General features: G+C 41.7%; 1 protein-coding gene across 7 annotated transcripts; it reads right to left on the reverse strand.

The window, feature by feature from the left end:
* Positions 1-1,104: 1,104 nt before the first annotated feature.
* On the reverse strand, positions 1,105-18,305 carry PRKAB2 (protein kinase AMP-activated non-catalytic subunit beta 2). Of its 7 annotated transcripts, XM_064588375.1 has the most exons (9): positions 17,756-17,912; positions 17,368-17,548; positions 13,669-13,835; positions 12,742-12,835; positions 12,393-12,513; positions 9,376-9,509; positions 8,597-8,665; positions 7,121-7,157; positions 1,105-5,709 (listed from the first exon to the last, which is right to left on the reverse strand). In XM_064588375.1, exons 2-9 carry the CDS (start codon positions 17,521-17,523, stop codon positions 5,690-5,692), a joined length of 798 nt encoding a protein of 265 aa, XP_064444445.1. In that variant the 5' UTR covers positions 17,524-17,548; positions 17,756-17,912; the 3' UTR covers positions 1,105-5,689. The 7 variants fall into 7 exon arrangements, with proteins under 7 accessions (XP_064444445.1, XP_064444443.1, XP_064444444.1 ...); XM_064588373.1 differs by lacking the exons at positions 7,121-7,157; positions 17,756-17,912 and adding an exon at positions 18,227-18,305; XM_064588374.1 differs by lacking the exons at positions 7,121-7,157; positions 17,756-17,912 and adding an exon at positions 18,265-18,282.
* Positions 18,306-18,889: the final 584 nt, after the last annotated feature.

The raw sequence follows: 18,889 nt of genomic DNA on the forward strand, positions 1-18,889 counted from the left end.
TGTTGGTGCAGAGGATGAGAGGGCTCTGGAAGGAATACAAGATCCCCAGACAGGTGGGCCAGAGAGAAATGCTTTAGGAAGCACACACCAATGCAAGTTTGGGCCTTGATAGAATTCTGGTGCCATGCTGTTTTAGCGACCATGGAGCATGATGTTGAGGAGAGCATTCTGTCAGAGGCTGAGTCCACATCAAATCTGACACTGTGCCTTGTCTGCAATTAGTCTCTTGACCTGCTACTGGGGGTTGAGGTTAACTTTTGTTCTGTTTCTGCAATTACTGGTCTTCATCACCTGCCCCACTTCACCCCTTCACTTCTCTCATCACCTCCCCTACTCTTTTCACCCTCTCTCCCAGTCACTCCCAGTGTCATTCTCTTGTTTCCCTTAAGGAAATTTAACTCACTTTAGATGAGTTAAATTTAGATGCTATAGAGTGGCAAATATAGGGGAGCCTGGATGTGTTGTTTTAGGAGAAACCCAGAGGTCAATTATGTAAGAACCCTGTGAAATAAAGGGATGGAAGACAAAAATTATCCTGTTACCATCATGAACAAAAAGCCATCTGAGGAGAGTGATTTGCTGTCAGAATGAAGCACATGATCTGCCTTCATGTATAATGAAGTATCTGTCTGACAGTAAAAGTAGGGAGGATCTGCATCCTTGGATGTGCATTAGAATCATCTGGAGACTCTAATACAGATGCCTGGATCCCATACCAGAGATTTTCATTTAATTAGGGATGGAGGTAATAGATGGGGCATCAATATTTTTACAGAACCTGCGTAGGTGGTATGAATGTACAGACAGGTGAAAACCCTTAGGGTAGGGCCTCAGCAAATCTAGCACAGGATAATAGTTAAGTATGCAGATTTGCAGAATGTGCCAAATTTCAAATCATTGAGTTCACATTCCTCTAGTTAATGATGGCATAGCCTGGAAAAGAGGAAAAGTGGCAGATGGTTGGATGACATCACTTGTGTCCTACACCTACAACTTCTTTAATTCAAATGTGTTTGTGTGGCGATTTGCATTCTTTAGGTTCTGAGACTACCAAAGCAGATAGATCTTTATAATATAATCAGTGACCAATAAAGAACTCAAATATTATTGCTGTATAATACTTTTATTCAACAGTTTTATGGGAAAAACCTCACATTTCTGTATATGTAACATCACATAATTTTCAGACATGTCAAAGGCCAGTAACAAATTACATTGGGAAAAACTTTAAAATCTATTCTTGCATGCCAATCCCTTGTGGAATACTGAAAAGCAGCCCGGTACCTCAGCACTAAAGGTTACAAAAAGCACCCTTTAAAGGAGGACTCACATATTTAATTCTCTTCCAAATTATACTCTTATTCCCCCTCTATGACAGAGCTGCATTCATTCAAAATGCTTCAGTGAAATAACAACAAGCATCCTTCAATTTACCAAAATTCAAACAAGTCTCACATATGGGGCCCAGTGTGGAGATTAGGACTAATGGACATCAGTGAGCTTTGGGTGTTCTAAAACCACAACCTAGGTAAGGTAAGTGTTCTGTGGATGGGAACAGAAAAGATGATGATACATAATATAATACTTACGGTAGGTAACTTGACTACAAAATCCACAGAGTGGCATTTCACAGCAATGTTACTGCAAAAGCACTGTGCTACAATGCAATTAGTTCAACTAATGTTGGAACTAATACAAAATTTAATTTTTAATGAAACTTAATCACTTCAAAGCACAATAGAGAAAAGCAAATCAAGACAAAGTCCACATTTGAATTCTAGAGGGATTCCATTGCTAAGAATTGGGATTTCATAAGTAACAGACTCTTGAGACTTCTCTTTCTTTCTTCTTATAGTTTAAAAAACAGAGTTGGCCTTTTTACTCCAGAAGTTTGGGTTCACTGCAGAAATAATAGCCCTTCAACCTTCCACTGTGATGGGCGCTTAAGGAGAGACAAATGCCTAGGATCCAGAGTCTTCCTGACCCCTAGCCCACCCAGGTGCTCTATTCCATGGGTAACTGGAGCTAGCAGTCCCTGGTAGAAGACAGCAAGGACTTGGTTTTATTGATGAGTCAGAATAACGTGTGAACAAACTGTATATCTGCTTGTAAGCCTCTGCCCCAAATCACCAGAACATGAGGACTCAGAAATCTCTGAGAATAGAATTTTTTTCAAACACACACAACATAGACTATATTGCATATCATTTTTAGTTGAGGTCAAAATTTTAAAAGCCCTATTTCCCCAATTAGAAGCAGGGGAATTCTATCATTAGTATGTCTCCTTCATTTATACCCAGATTAATATAAGCACAGTGTGGAGGTAACACTTCTTTCCAAACTTAACTTCATTTTAGCAGCATACACGGAGTACTGACACTTTGCAAAAAAAAGTTTTATCTCAGATCCATTAGGTCAGTAAGAGACAAATAATTGGAGGCCTGGGTTTGTATGATCCTCTCAGAATCTTCTCTTGGACTCTTTTACAGGGTTTCTCTACCATATTAGCATTGTTTAAAAAAAAAAAAAAGCCAACACACTTGAGGCCAGGTATGCTCATAGGGGGGTTTTACCTACAGTGACCAAATACCATTCAAACCTAAGCTTAATGAAAGCTAATAACCATGACCAGACCAGCAAGATGACTAATATTTGTTTTAGGTAACATTTGACCCGAGGCTCTGGTAATGTCAGCTTGACAAATGAAGGTAAAGCAGAATATAAAAGAAAGGGTAGAGAAAAGGAACAAGAGACACAGGAATGTTTTATAGAGTAGGTTCTGTACAATGAGATCCAAAGGTTACCAGTATATTATGTCTCATTTAATTAACAACCACAACAAAAAGGCTATTTTTAGTCTGAGTTACTTAAGCCTTTAATTTGTATCCTCCTCAGCTCAGTCACTCTTCCTTTTCCCCACAACCCCCAAACCATGATGCAGTTCTTGAAGGGTTAGCACTCCTAAAGAGTGATTTTCTAACTTTTCTAACTTTGACTCTATGAAACTCCTAGAAGCGAAAAAAAAACCAAAACCCCAAAAAAATAACAACAAACAAAAACAGCCATGTTTTTTAAAAGCTAAAAGTGTTTTTTGTTTTTCTGCCTTTATTCATTTTCAAAATCTGCCAGGCTCTTCTACAGAAAATAACTATCCCTTTAACCAACACAAAAGAATGAGTGGGTTGTACTCTGGGCTACCTTCCTCCTTCCCTCTCTCCCTTCTAGAACAGTTTCTTGGGGATAGCCTGTGTGTGATAGGCTGCTCAGGGCCATGGGGTGTATTAGCAGTGCAGAGAAGGAACGGTGCTGAAGGAGGCATCACCCAGTTCCCCATGCCTGTCCTTTTCCATACCAGCTGGTCGGCTCTCAGTTCACATGTGGCTGGGATTACCTAAGAACATAGGAAACGGACACTTTCTGCACATACCCAGATTAGGAAGATCTGAAGGCCACCAGCACTAAACCTAGTGTCACTGGAGCCAAAGCCAGTCCACAGAGGCCACTGGCCTGAGAAACTGAAGGAATCTCTTTTCTTGCCCCACTCTACTGATACATCTGTGTAAAATTTTTAATACACAAACACATAGGCAATTACACTTCAATACTGTCGATAAGAAATAGTAGTGTAACAAAATCCTCCAATAACAACCAAGAATTTGAATCCTCCTATGTGGCCCACTTATTTAATGGGTATTGGAAAAAACAAGAGTATAACTGAAGACAATGTAGATCCTGAGAGTTGGTTATGATAGGATTTGGCCTGGATTTTTTAAATGACACCACTCAAAAAGTGGCTGGGACCATAAATGGTTTCCCACAAAAGCCTTTTGCTGCAGAAGGGGTCCTTGAGTGGCTAAAGCAGTATTTACTCTCAGCAAGTAACCACCAAAGCACTTAGCAATTTGCATTCCCAGCAAAACCACCCCAATGCCCTACTGCCTCACTCCCAGGATCTGAGGTCTACATACCCAAAGACAACTGTGTCATCAGCTTTGAACAGGAAAGACAGGAGGTAGCTAAACTGACCTATGGGTGCCCTTTCAGTGTGGCTGGGCATATCCTAACAGTCAAGGCGTCTCTCAAGCATCAAGTTTGGCTTCCTTCAGTGTTCAATGTTTTGACTTGCATTTATCCTTAATGGAAGAGCCACAGATCTCGGAAAAATATGTTTTATCTCTGAACCCCAAGAGTGGATTGGATAGCTCCTTTTCATTCCACAAATGAGAATCACTGACCCCATTTCTTCACTGAACACTTTTTAAAAAGAGAGAAACAAAACGGTCCTGTTTGTACTTGGTGCAGGGAAGCAATACTATCCATGGTTAGGAACCCCAGGGGTATTTTCTTGCTTCTTGGCCTATTGAGTCTTTAAGTTGAAGGACCTTTTTAGGTGCACCAAATGAACCTGAATTTGTTTCTAGAACAGTGTTTAGTGTAGTGATGTGCACAGGGTTGGCCACATTAATATAAGATCGTAGAGGGCTAGAATACTTGTTGAACAAAATCTTGGGAACCATTTATCAAGAGCTTAAAATTCTCCTATTCAGTCTCTTAAGAACAATGAAAAAACATTTTTTAATTAAAGAATAATGTAGGCACATAAAAATCTCCCAAAGATGAAGGACATTAAAGTTTTCCCTGGTTCCACTCCCATCTTCAAAGCTGTCTGCTCTGCAAAAGAAAATACGGAAGCAGGGCCAGGCCAGGTGGGACAACCTATGGAAATATGCCGAGACAGCCTAAGCTGTGGCACTAAACACAAACGAGAAAGTAGACCTTCTGCACTCTGCCTTTCTTATAATGCTGAGACCTATTTTCTTTAGTAGGAGTGAAAACTAGTGGTAACAAAGTGGCCTGGGGCCTGTGCTGGGCTGAAAAGGAGACTTTCTGGCAGCCCCAGTCTGTGTTAGTGGGTCAGGTCTCACACAGCCTTTGAAAGGGTTACTTGCCAGTGAGTTTTGTGTTAGGGATGGGTCAGGTATAGGATCTGAAGGAGGTTATCAAAGCAAGAATGTGAAATGAGAAGAGAAAGGGTTCCTGTAGGGCATCTGGTATCATAAAAAGCACAGACTGTGCCACATACTCTAGGAATACAGAGAACCCATGCAAGAAAAGCTGCCCCTGCAGGAGGCAACTGTAAATAGGGCAGAAGTCTGGCACAAGCCCATCCCTTGGAGAGCCAAGGTAGCAGTGGTAGAATCTCTACCCAACAAGGATCCTGAGAGTTGGCTCTTCACCCATTTTAGGAAAAAAGCTTCCTGTAATGGTTCTTCCTGCAGCTCCCCCAAACTGGTCTTGGTGAGTCCCCACAGGCAGAGAGAACACATCTAGCTAGGAGGCTTCCATTAACCTTTCTCTCATATGTGTGTGTGTGTGTGTGTATGTGTATAGATACACATACACACACACATATATATATATAAAATTTTTTTTCTTAAAATAAATTCCATGAACTCATAAAGCTCCCACCTGCAATCGAATGCAAAAGCAGAGCATCCTACTCAAAGGCTCTGAAACACACCTATCAGCCTCAAAGCAAATTAGCCTTCCAGTCTTAGGTTAAGACTGGTCCAGTCCAGAAAGGCAAGGGAGATGCTTCTCTTAAATCCTGGGAGGCAGGAAGGGATCCCTTCAGATGGGCTTATACAGCAGAGTAGTGACATACTTCTTCTTGTAGCGATGGGTTGCACTAAGGACCATCACACTGTCCTGCAAGGGAAAGAAACATGCAGCTAATTAGTTAGTTCAGACGACAGGTGGCTCTTCCAGCCATCAGTCCTTCATAGTTGCTCACTTTTAACCAACTGAGCCACTCAGGCACCCCTTTAGTCGCTCACTTTTAACAGAGATAGTTGATATTATATAAACAGGCTAGTTCAGTTCAACTTAAATTCTAATCCTGACTTCTACTGTTACTCTATTTGTGGCCTGAGTAATCTACTTGATGCCTCTAAGCCTTTTTTCTCATCATGACAAAGGATAACACCTACCCCATGAAGGTGGTTTTGATGATTATATGAGAATATCTGAGACATAATAGGTGCTGAAGAAATCGTAGTTTCCTACCTTCTTACTCCTTTCCCCACCTCAAATGTGAATATTGGGTTTAAAACTAGCATGGAAAAAAAAAATATCCTGACATTCATTTTTTTAAAATTTATTTTTAATTAATTATTATTTTTTTTAAATGTTTTGTTTATTTATCTGACAGAGAGAGACACAGCAAGCGAGGGAACACAAGCAGGGGGAGTGGGAGAGGGAGAAGCAGGCTTCCCACTGAGCAGGGAGCCCGATGTGGGACTCGATCCCAGAACCCTGGGATCATGACCTGAGTCGAAGGTAGACGCTTCAAGACTGAGCCACCCAGGCGCCCCCTGACATTCATTTTTAGAAGGAAGTCTAAAATGCAGTGAGAAGAAAGAAGGGTGATTTCCCCCCCCGCCCCATTTCCAAGCCCCAAAGCAGGTCTAATTTAGATTTAATGACAGGGATGAACTTAAAAAGTTCGTTCTAATCAAGAGGAGACTCAGGAATCCCTCTCTATCCTTGAACAAAGTAGACCCCAAAATCTTCCTTGGAAAGACACTCAATCTAATGGGTCAACTCCAAACAACCTAAACAATCTGACAGAACCAGGAGTGGGTCAAGGCCAAGCTGAATCGCAGTAATCAAGACCCTGATCTGGGTTAGAACCAATATGACAAGGAAGAGGTACTCTTTCCCTGGCTGTGTTACAGCTCAAGGGTATGCCATAGGAGGAGACGGTAGGCCCATGAGCATCAGTTGATAGCCAAGGAGCAGTTATAGGAGGCAAAATTCAGTCTGATCCAAAGAACCCAAGCAAATCCAACTGAGAAACCAGTGCATCTTCCCTTTTTCCCATATGCTGTGTTATCTACAATGAATGCTTCTCAGATTAACATTCTGTGACCAGAGTATGCTGATCACAGCCTAAATATGACAGAAGCTAGGAAGGTAAAAAATTCAGCGCCAGGAAGGGTTTGGTAGAAACGAAGAGCAGGTGACAGAAAAATCTACTTGGAAAGACCTGGTGCCGTGATCTCTAGGAAATAACATGGAATGAGGACGGGAGGACCTCAGCCCTCTCTCTGGTACTTACTGGCATTATGACCTTCTCTGAGCCTTAGTTTCTTTATCTATAAAACAGGGTTAAAATTAAATTCAATAATATATATTTAAAAAGTACGACATAATCTGTTAAAGATAGCTGTGTCAGTGATTTCCCTAATGTGGCTGCACATCTAGAAGCAGCTTAAAAAATAATTACTGAGGGTCCATTCTAGATGCACTTATTCAGAATCTCTGGGGATGGAGGCTTTGAAACTGTATTTTTACAAATTTCCCCAAGTGATTCTGATGATGATCACCCTAGTCTGGTAACTACAGAACCATATAAAACTTCATTCCAATAGCCAAACCACAAAGACATGACAAGACTGAAAGGGTATTTTCTTTAATTTTTCATTGTTATGTTAATCACCATACATTACATCATTAGTTTTTGATGTAGTGTTCCATGATTCATTGTTTGTGTATAACACCCAGTGCTCCATGCAGAGCATGCCCTCTCTGATACCCATCACCAGGCTAACCCATCCTCCCAACCCCCTCCCCTCTAGAACCCTCAGTTTGTTTTTCAGAGTCCATCATCTCTCATGGTTTGTCTCCCCCTCAGATTTCCCCCCCTTCATTCTTTTCCTCCTGCTATCTTCTTTTTTTTTTTTCTTAACATATATTGCATTATTTGTTTCAGACGTACAGATCTGTGATTCAACAGTCTTACACAATTCACAGCGCTCACCATAGCACATACCCTCCCCAATGTCTATCACCCAGGCACCCCATCCCTCCCACCCCACCCCCCCCACTCCAGGAACTCTCAGTTTGTTTCCTGAGATTAAGAATTCCTCATATCATTGAGGTCATATGATACATGTCTTTCTCTGATTGACTTATTTCGCTCAGCATAACACCCTCCAGCTCCATCCACGTCGTTGGAAATGGCTAGATCTCATTCTGAAAAGGTATTTTCAACCCAGACTCTAATGCAGCAGAGAAACTAAGGACTCTAGAATTGGAGGGGACAGAGCATATCTGGGTCACATTTCTCCTTTACCTAGTGTAATGGAGAGATGCAACCAGTGGGTGTATATGACCGAAGCACTCAAAAGCAGCTCCCATCCACCTTTAAAAAGCAAAAGCCTTAATCACATTCAAGCATTCTCTGAACTGGAAGATAAACTTGTTTTGCCTGCAAATGAAATCCTTGTGCTGTGAACTCCAATTCAATTAAGTAGGTGGTACAAAGGTTATGGCTATCCAAAAAGAAACCAGGAAGCAGAAAAGTCATTTAATCACAGGGCAATTCAGCTAGCCAGAATATAGGGATAGGGACTAAGATTAAAAACAAACAAACAAACAAACAAAAAACCCACCTACTAGTTAAAAAAAAGAAAGTTCTTCTCCTATAATTTGATCCTTATGGCCAGCTTTAGACTCACTGAGGTGGCAGGGCAAGAAACCACATGTTATCCCTGCCCTCCCATTTTGGGGAAGAGCCAGGCCCGCCACTTACCTTAATGGATAATGCATAGAGATGGTTCAGCATAACATGATTGGGCTCAGGAAGCAAGGCTGGGTCACACTAAGAAAGAAAAAAAAAAAATCACTAAATGGGGTTAAGTGCACAGTTTTCAACCAAACAGTTTACTCTTCCTTAGAGCTCTTTGAATCTGTTGATTCAAACTAAATTCAACACATGCTAAACTAGAATGTGTATTTTTTCAAAATAATACACTCACCTTAGTATATAGCAATCTTTATGTTCTCATTACAGAGAATTAGGAAAATTCTGAGTCCAGGACAGAAACTCTAAGCCTTAGCATCTATTTATCTCCCTTAATAGAGCTAAAACAAAAATCTTGACCACAACACATACAGAAAATTTGTGTTAAGAGGCAAAAATAATCTTGGTGGGAATCAGGTGAATTGACTAGAGATGTAAATTATATGGAGAAAAAAAAAAAAACCCAGCAACAACCCAAACCCCTTATACTCCCCTTTTGTATATCCCCAAATGATAAGTAGGTCTTATCTTGTGTTGGACTGAAGTCCCAGAAATTGGTTCTAGCAATCCATGGCTCTGGGACCAGAAGATAACTATGAATTTTGATATCAGTACCTGGAAAAGTAATAACTCAGCCCTGGAAAAGGGAATCTGTAATGCTATTGATAGGTATATGATTTACATTCTCACACAGCTTTGTAATAATCCCAACCTCTAGGATTACTAACTTTGGCTCAAATGGTCCTAGTAACACCCAGATGCCCCAGCAATTCTCTCAGGATACTCACAGAAATATTAGTGTCCTTGTTAAGAATAACTTGAAGAAGGTGAGGAGGTAGGATGGGTGGGGATTTGAATCTCTCCTCAGATCGAAACACATACATTTCTTGACCATAAGGCCCAGGGGGAGAGCTGGAAAGGTCTGGAAGAGATTTATCCAAATATAAGGGAAAGTTGGAGAGCTAGTAAAAATGCATGAAAAGGGCGCCTGGGTGGCTCAGTTGGTTAAGCAACTGCCTTCGGCTCAGGTCATGATCCTGGAGTCCCGGGATTGAGTCCCGCATCGGGGTCCCTGCTCGGCGAGGAGCCTGCTTCTCCCTCTGACCCTCCCCCCTCTCATGTACTCTCTCTCATTCTCGCTCTCTCAAATGAATAAGTAAGTCTTTAAAAAAAAAAATGTGGGGCGCCTGGGTGGCTCAGTTGGTTAAGCGACTGCCTTCGGCTCGGGTCATGATCCTGGAGTCCCGGGATCGAGTCCCGCATCGGGCTCCCTGCTCGGCAGGGAGTCTGCTTCTCCCTCTGACCCTCCTCCCTCTCATGCTCTCTGTCTCTCATTCTCTCTCTCTCAAAAAATAAAAAAAAATTAAAAAATTAAAAAATTAAAAAAAAATGCATGAAAAAACTGTCAATAGATGGCAGCTAATATTAAATGTGGTAGACGTCATAGATCATAAACTTGTAACCTGCTGGGTCTACAATTGTAAGGCAAAGAAAGAGTCTGAGTCATCCTGAACATGAACCCTGAAATTCCTCAACATGGCAACATGATGTGGAGGACAGAGGAGGGGATGAGGAGTGGAAGACATAGGTACAGAGAAGAGCTACTCTATTTATCAGTTGTATGACCTAGAACAAATCCTTCTATTATGGTCAGTTTCTTCATTCATAAACTGAAAGATAATAATCTCTACCCTATTTCACAATGTTTTTACAGGAATGAAAGGAGGTAACAGATATGACGATGCCCTGTAAACTGTCAACCAATGTGAAAAAATTAGATTTTTTCTTTTTTCCACGCAAGCAATAGATAACAAGGTTATAAACTCTTATAGACTGCTGATAGTACAATGATTGCAACAATGAGGACAAGATTACTAACGATGTAGTAGGTGTCAGGGAAATGTAAATCAAATACCACCTCACACTCATTAAGATGACTATAATAAAAACACACACAATAATAATTGTTGGTGAGGATATGGAAAAATTGGAACTTTTGTACGATCCCCATAAAATGGTGCAGCAGCTTTGGAGAACGGTTGGGGAATTCTTCCAAAAGTTAAACTTTAAATTGGCATATGACCCAACAATTATACTCCTGGGAAATGAAAACATACGTCCACACCAAGACTTGAGCACAAATGTTCAGAACAACATTGTTTATAATAGACAAAAAGTGGAAACGATCCAAATGTCCATTGGCTAATGAATCCATACAATGGAATTTTATTCACTCATAAAAAGGAGTGAAGTACTGAGACATATAACATGGATGAACCCTGAAAACATCCTAAGTGAAAGAAGCCAAACACCAAAGACCACATATTGTGTTATCCCATTTATATGAAAGGTCCAAAATAGGCAAATCCATACAGACACAAAGTAGATCAGGAAATTGGGTGAAAGAGGGAAGACAGAGATATCGAAAGTATGCTAGTCCTCTTTCTATATAATTATGATTCCATGTCTATTGTTCATCGGTTGCTTCTCCAGAATCATATAATGCAAAAATGTAGAGTTGCAAGTGCCCTCATCACTTAATTCAATATAATTAAACCCTTGTTAATCACTGCCCCACCAGTCAAGAAGAAGGTTCACCTTTACTTACTGGGCTTATATAATAAAAACTATTTTTACGATTTTCATAAACAATTATTATACTATTGATTAGTCTTTTAGAAGCTACATAAGCCACCTTTGTGCCCTGAGATTCTAATACGCTCCACTTAAGGTTGTGTCTCCTCAGATGAGAATCACTGAGATTCTAAGCCTCTGATTTTAGTGATAGGGAACTGAGAACCAGAAAGGTTGAAGGACCTGTCCATGACTTCAAAGCTAGTGAGTAGCAGCGGCAGGCTTTGAACTCACAAGGGAAAAGTGTACTCACTGGGAACAGTGTGCACAATTCTTTAGACAGTTACAGCCTTTAATGTAATGTCCTAAAATGGTAATTGTGAGCGCGGTTAGCAAATCACTCTTCTGATGTTGTAGCAAATGTGATAAAAGCCATGGAAAAAAGTAATATGGGAGAAACTAAAGGATACAGGTCTTTTCCTCTAACAAGGAACTTTTTTTTAACCAAAAACTTATAAAACTTCAGTTAACATACACACAAAAGAGTTGTGGGGGTTTTGTAACCCTTTCTCCCCAAAGACGGCCATAGTTGGAGGGCCATATAAAAATGTAGAACTGCCAGCCAAGCTATCAAACTGGCAGGATTAAGCTAATGCAGATGCAGCTAAACAAGGCAAACCAGACAGAACTGGTCTCGGCTGGGTGATACTGTCAAAAGGTCAATGAAATATTACTAGAAATAGCTTTTTAAACTACAGGCTGTAGCCCATTAGTGGCTCATGAAAGAAAGGATAAAATAGAAAATAGAGTGTATCACATGTAACAAAGACACACATTCTGCTGAGACTTGTGTTACAGGTGCATGTGTGTGTGTGTGAGAGGGAGGGAGAAAGATGGGGAGAGGGAGAGAGATGGGGAGAGAGAGAATGAGTTACAAAGTAAAACAAATGTCTTGCTGTAGATCTTGGTTGAAAAGTTTGAAATCAAATACACTAGACTGAGATTTTTTTTCTCTCAGACAAGATCTAAATGTTTAGAGGACAAACACATATAGACAAAAATATATATATACTAATAAGTTATAATTTGTGTGTGTGTGTGTGTGTATATATAAACACATATATGATTCAGAAGATTCCTGAGGAGAAAATGAAAAACAAAAACCACTCTTGGGAAGAAACAGGCATTATAAGAAAAACACATCAAGAAAAAGCAAATACTACAAAATTACCTCGACAAGATGTCTCCGAGCTTTCCATTGAATCTAGCTTTAAAGCATCAAACACCTCAAAGTCAGATTTCTTGACATGGATCAAATTGTTAATCGTGCCAAGCTGACTGGTAACCACAGGCTGAAACAATGAATGGAAAATATTCATATACCCTGTTTTAAATACATCTCTTCCATCTAACTCTCCTATTTTAAAAAATGATCATACTTGGCACCTCCACCTTTAATCAAGAGAGAAATCCTCCAGTGTAGGAGCCCATCAGTCCTGACAGCAATGACGTTGGACACCAAGGGGAATAATAGGCAAAAGGACACAGTTAATGGTTACCCTTGGAGATCAAGGCCTTACCTCTGACGGATCATGAACCCACTGTCCATCCACAAAGAACTTGTACTGGTGCTCTCCCTCAGGGAGGTCTAAGATGGCAACAAAGTCATTATGGCTACAGAAGAAAACAGAAGGTTAAACAGGCCAAGTTCCTGTTAGAAGACAGAATGTAAATGTAAAAACCATGAGACATTCACAACATCATACCAGTGATCTCCCATATTCCTAAGCAACTGTCTCCCCTGGAATAAAAAATAATTTATAGACCCATTCCCCTTTTCTGTATCACCTTGAGCACATATTTGCCAGCCCCTCCCAATAACTTTAGTTCTTAATATCTGGAAAAGAATAATAGATGTTAATCCCCCAAAATGGTTCACCTTAGTACAGCTAATTTGCTTCAGCAGGAATAGATTCCTTCACAAGTGTAAAGATAGCAGTAGCTTCAGAATATAGAAGTGCCTCAAGTTACCCTTTCCACATTTTGGTGAGCATTTTCTGAAAAATGACCTACTTATAAAGGGCCATTCTGATTACCAAATAATTCATTATTGCTCTGCAAGCAACAACTCACATTACTACCTAGTACATCAGTTGTGTTTTGTTTTAGTGCAGAAGTCAGAACAAGTGGACTTAGCCAGTTACAGATGACTTCCCACAAGCATAGACAGGACTTGTGTTAACACAGTCCTAAAGAATGTACCCACAAAACTGTATGGTAAGTTCCTCTGAGGCAATGATGTTCTAACTGGTTAAACATTTCTGACTCACTAAGAGATTAAAAAAAAAAAAAAAAAGCCACAGATGTAGTCATTGGTCACAGAAAATGTTCTAGATAGAGTCCCTATCGGGTGGAGAGGAGCAGTCCAGACAGGTCTCTCCCCTGAGAAGGGAAATCAGGTCTCTACTCCTGGATCCTACAGACTCAACCAAGACACTTGTCTTCACCTCTTAATCAGTGGAATCTTGGTGCTCCAATTGTTGAAGGACCCAGAGATGAAGACCTCCTTGCCTCCTTCAGACCAGCGGATAACAGTGGGCCGGGCCTGCTGTGTAGGCTTTACGGAGTCCTCCAAATCCTGCTGCCATGATACAAACTCCTTGTCCCCAGGGAGCTGTAAGAAGGATTAGGTCATCCCTAAATTGTGACCCAGGAATTTTTAAAAGGTCACTCTCCTCCCTAGGGCAGAGAGGGGTGCTAGGTGTCTGGTAAGGATCAATAAGCCTTGAAATTAGCAACTGAATCAGATATTGAACAAACTATAGAAAAATAACACATCTAGGACCAAAATGGTCAAATGGCTCATGCTCAAGGGTTGCCCAAATCACAGCCTAACTTTAGACTTTGCATATTATCACTCACCCTTTCAGAGCCTTAAGATCTCCCTTTCAAAAAAAGAGGTGGAGGGAAGCTTACTTACTACTCCCTCTTACCAGATTAACTCACAGGCAGGCAATTATGCTTCTGAGTACCTCTTAAGAGAAAAAATATGAAAAAAAAGTATGCTTCCATAAAAAGCAATAAAGTTAGCCATGTATTTTTCACATAAATATGAACAGTTCTGAATTATCAGTTGTAATGCAAGTTAGAGATACTGAAATTCATAAATAATTCATAAACTTCATTTTGGCTAATAGGTTACAAAAGGACATTAAAAGTATAGAAAAATCATATCATTGGTTTCTTAATTTTTGAGAAGTGGTTATGAAATCGTACTTGCTCACTTCTGCCAGGTATATACTAATTATTTCAGGAGTGGGGATGAAAATTCTGGAGCCTCAAGGAACATCAGATCAAAAACACAGCTTCCTTTTACAAAAGCAGTTCCAATATCAAATGAGGTCTGTAGGATTCTAAAAAAAAAAAAATTGACTTCTTACTCAGTTTATTTTCATTACCATCCTTTAGAACAAGAGTTGGCAGACTCTGGCCAGGGAGCCAGATGCTTTTATAAATAAACTTTTATTGGAAAATAGCCACACTCATTCATTTACATATGATCTACAGCTGCTTTCATGCTAAGCAAAACTGAATAGTTGTGACAGAGACTGTATAGTCCACAGGTCTAAAATATTTACTGTCTGGTCCCTTACAGAAAAAGTTTGCTGGTCCCCTTCAACCACTTCAGAATGGTTTAAAGGACTTTGGTAAATAGGTAAATAGGACTGTACTGTATCAAGTAAAAACATCAGTTGGGTTAAAAAAAAGGATTAACTTATTCATTTGGGCTTTACTTTGAAAATGGCTAAGGTAGTCTACCTTCCATACAGTCTCTCAATATTCCTCAAAACTATACTATGAGACACCAGTAGCAGCATAAACTCAAGTAAACAGAGAAACAGAATTGAAGGGACTTGAACATTACATAAGGAAGTGTCTTAAGTGAAAACCTTTATCTCCTTATTCTTAAAGCAATGCACTCTTGCCTGACTGGCTGCATTAAAATTACAGAAATTTTTACATATGCCTAAGGATAACTCTCAGATTCTGATTTAGATATAGGGCCTAGGAATCTGTTTTTAAAAAGCTTCACAGAGAATAATAATACTGTGATTGTTAAAATAAAGAAAAAAACCTCATCTCTACAGATACATCCTAAAATATTTACAGATAAAATAATATTTGATAGGATGTCTGGAATTTGCTTCAGAATAATTGCTGGGGGGAGTTGGGGTATAGAGGATATAAATTTGTTCACAATTTGACCATTGTTTAAACTGGGTGATGGGTATATAGGAGTTCATTATACTTCTTTGTTCTCCCTACTCTGAAACATGGAAAATGTTTCCAAATTTCCATATAGTGTTTAAACAAATTTCAAGTCATTCTAATGTGCAAATAGGATTGAGAACCACTGAACTAGTCCATTGAAGAGGACTGGCATTTGAAGCAATGTAGGCCCCACTGCCACTGTTTCTATGAGTTCCTTTCATGATTTAGTATTTTCAGTTTAGAATTTGAAAGCTACCAACTATTAATATGCCTAGCTTTGGAAGAAAGCCCTTCCACATATGACATGACATTTCTGTGGCAGGCCTGAGTGCAGCTGACTAGCAGAAAGACCATTTACTTCAAGTTAAATCATCAGCAAAATCATCAGGAAAAGAGGAAAAACAATAAGAACTACAGCTTGAAAATGTTTAAGTAAAACATTGAAGGAAGAAGTAAAGACAGTAGATTAAGAAGTATAAAATTTTAGATGTAGAATAGACCTTAGGAATTATCTGAAACAATTTTCTTATTCACAAATGACTGAGGTTAAGGAAAGAATGAACCAAAATAGCCTCCATTTCAGATGGAGCAAACTGGCTTTTATTCAGCACACCGATTATTGCAGTCACAGTTTGACAATACACTGTACTTAAATCCTGAGTCATCGATGTAGGAAAAGGGTAAAATCACGAGGTGGATCACCTTGAGAAAGCTTTGAAGAAGTAAATTCAAATGACTTGGTAGATGGCCCAAATGCTGAGGAAGAAGTTCTGAAGTGGGAGAAGGAAGGAAGGAAGGAATGGAGAAGAAACCCCAAGAAGTGGTTCTTTTAATCACCTTCACTTCTTTTTCTGTAGTTATGTTCTCAATTGGGATTCAAGAAAATAAACAGTCGAATCCAAATTTCATGTGCTACCCATGGGGCAAATCATTTGTTACTCTCTAAAGCCCCAATCTGGTGGAAGGTTTGAAGTGATAAGAAACATCAAATACACCCGAATCTCCTCAATCCCCCCATTTTTCTACTTTATCCCACTCACACTGCCTGGAGGGATTATTGTATTTCGTTCTGACAGCTCTAAATGTGACTAGAAACATTCGGATGGTAATCAGATTGCTGTTAGCTCCACCTAACACTTCTATGGGTGAACACAAGTTGCCACTTTTCTGAAAGTCCTTGGATTTGAGAGCAAGGTCTTTCAGGCAGCTGTGCGTTGTCCTTTTTTCAGCGATGGTAACATCATGAACTACTACTGGAAGTGGAAAAATCCTGGAAACATTTGCTCTCCCACTTGAGGATGTAGCTGGGCGTGAAAGAAGCACCTCAGCCACCACAATATAAAGTATGAAATAAAAATTGAGCAACCAAAGGAGGTCCTTTATTGACCCCCAAGACTAGGAGAAAGTATCAAGTAAGCAAGTGGTTGCTGCTCACAATCATGCCAAAGGGTGAGAGGATCAGAAGCGCTGAGTTCTCAGAAGGGCAAAAATGATACTGACACACAGAAATTGTCAGGAAAAAGAAATTCATTTACCCACCTTAGGGTAAATTTGAGAAACTGCCGCCGATGATCAACTCAGGCAACCTACCATCTTAAGTTTTCTACCAGGGTTTACAACCTATAAACTCATCAGTACTCTAAAAGAGGGCACCTGCCTGTTAGGAAAACCAGGGATGGAGTGGGGGTGCGGGTCTACAATCCCCATCGTAAAAATATGGCCAACAAATTAATCGAGAAACAAAAACTCCGCCTCTATCCTATTTTGAGGCAGCACCGCCGGAGTAATTAACCTCCAACATCTCCGTCCCCCCAAAATCCCCTTATGTCAGAAGACCGTAACCTAGGTCAGTGTGATAAGAACCAGGAAAGGGAGGAGGAGCTCTGACCCCAGCCTGCCGCAGCTGCGCCCACTGGGGGCGTGGGGACGCTCACCTTGGAGTCTGGCAGGCTGAAGACGCTAGGGTCGTCCGTACTCCCCACCATGATCTTATGCTCCTTGCCCGGCGCATGGCCGCCGGCGCCCTCGGCGCGTGAAGCCTTGGCGCCGTGGCGCTCGCCAGCCACCCGGTCGCTGGTGGTGTTTCCCATGGCCGCAGCTCCAGTCGGGGGCCACCTGCCGTGGGGAACAACAACACGGCACTAGGAACACCCCCGCGGCCGCGTCAGGGGCGCCCCCGGCTCCGCCCCTGCGCCTGGGGATCCGGGCAAGGGAATCCCCGCCCCAGGGAAGCCGTGCCCGGGGTCCCCTCCTTCCCCGGCCTCCAGGAGCGCCCGGAACCCCCCCAGACCCCTCTCGATACCCGCTGCTCAGGAAACCCACTTTCGGGAACACCCCGCATCCCCGCGCTCACTGCCTGAGGGCGTTCCCGACCCCAGTCACCTCCCGCGATGCTCTCCCTCCTCCCCTAGCCACTAGTGCGATGGCTGTTCTGCGGATAAGGCCACCAATAAAGTTATTGAAATTGAAGCCGCGCCCGGGGCTAGCGATCCGGGTTTCCTCCTAAAATGGCTACAAGGCCGCTGGCGCGAGTCCGACCCCGCGCGCGTTCCCTACGGCCGCGCGGCGACGGCTCCCGGAGCTCGGGGCCCCTCTAGCCGCCGTCGCCTCTATGGTGGGCAGCCTCCTTCGCCAGGCGGGGGCGCCAGCTCTGCAGTTAGCCTCGGGGAAACGCCCGCCCCGTGGCCCTGGACGAGGAATCGTTGGTGCGGTCGTCCCCAGGGCCTGCCTTCCGGAGGAGACGGTCGCTAGATGATACTTAGGGCCACCTCCCTGGGCTCAGGTGCTCCGTACCCGGAGAAGCGGCGCTGCTTTCTTCCCGGCCGCCTCACCTGGCTTCAGGTTAGCCAAAACGTTTCCTCGGCAGCGTTTTTATGGGAGGCAACCCAGAGAGGTGGGTTCCTATAGGGAATTAAAAAACCGGACTTCCTACTGGAGTCAGAAGGAAGTAGTGGCAATTGTTTGAGGTTCAGCCTGACTGCTGTGGGGAGCAGTCAGCCCCGACTGGGGCCCCAGGGAAGAAGGGGTGATGAGGAGATAAACGTTGACAGATTAGTGAAACAGTCTGAAGACGAGAAAGCTATTCTAAGCTAAGAAACAGCATATGCAATGAGCAACCCGAAAAGAAATACAGTTTGAGAGAGCAACAACAAAAACATCAGAAGGAGCACTGAAAGCGGAAAAGGACAAAGATTGTCCTCGGGTTGGGACAGATTTAGGTTTTTACTGATAATTGATGGAACTTAAATGGTATTTACTAATTCTTACTTTGTATTATGATCATGTGCATGTCTAATTCCCAACTAGAAACCCTAATCACTCGGTGTGTTGCACAGACCAGCCGCACTGGCATCACCTGGGGGCTTGTTAGAAGTGTAGCATCTGAGGCTCTATCCTACAGAAATCAGAATCTGCATCTAAACAAGATCCTCCGGGGAACGTGTATACATATTAAAG

This window comes from Mirounga angustirostris, unplaced genomic scaffold (assembly GCF_029215605.1).
Source record: "Mirounga angustirostris isolate CCGP_5_RB_7025 unplaced genomic scaffold, mMirAng1.0.hap1 SCAF_4, whole genome shotgun sequence".
Classification (NCBI taxonomy): domain Eukaryota; kingdom Metazoa; phylum Chordata; class Mammalia; order Carnivora; family Phocidae; genus Mirounga; species Mirounga angustirostris.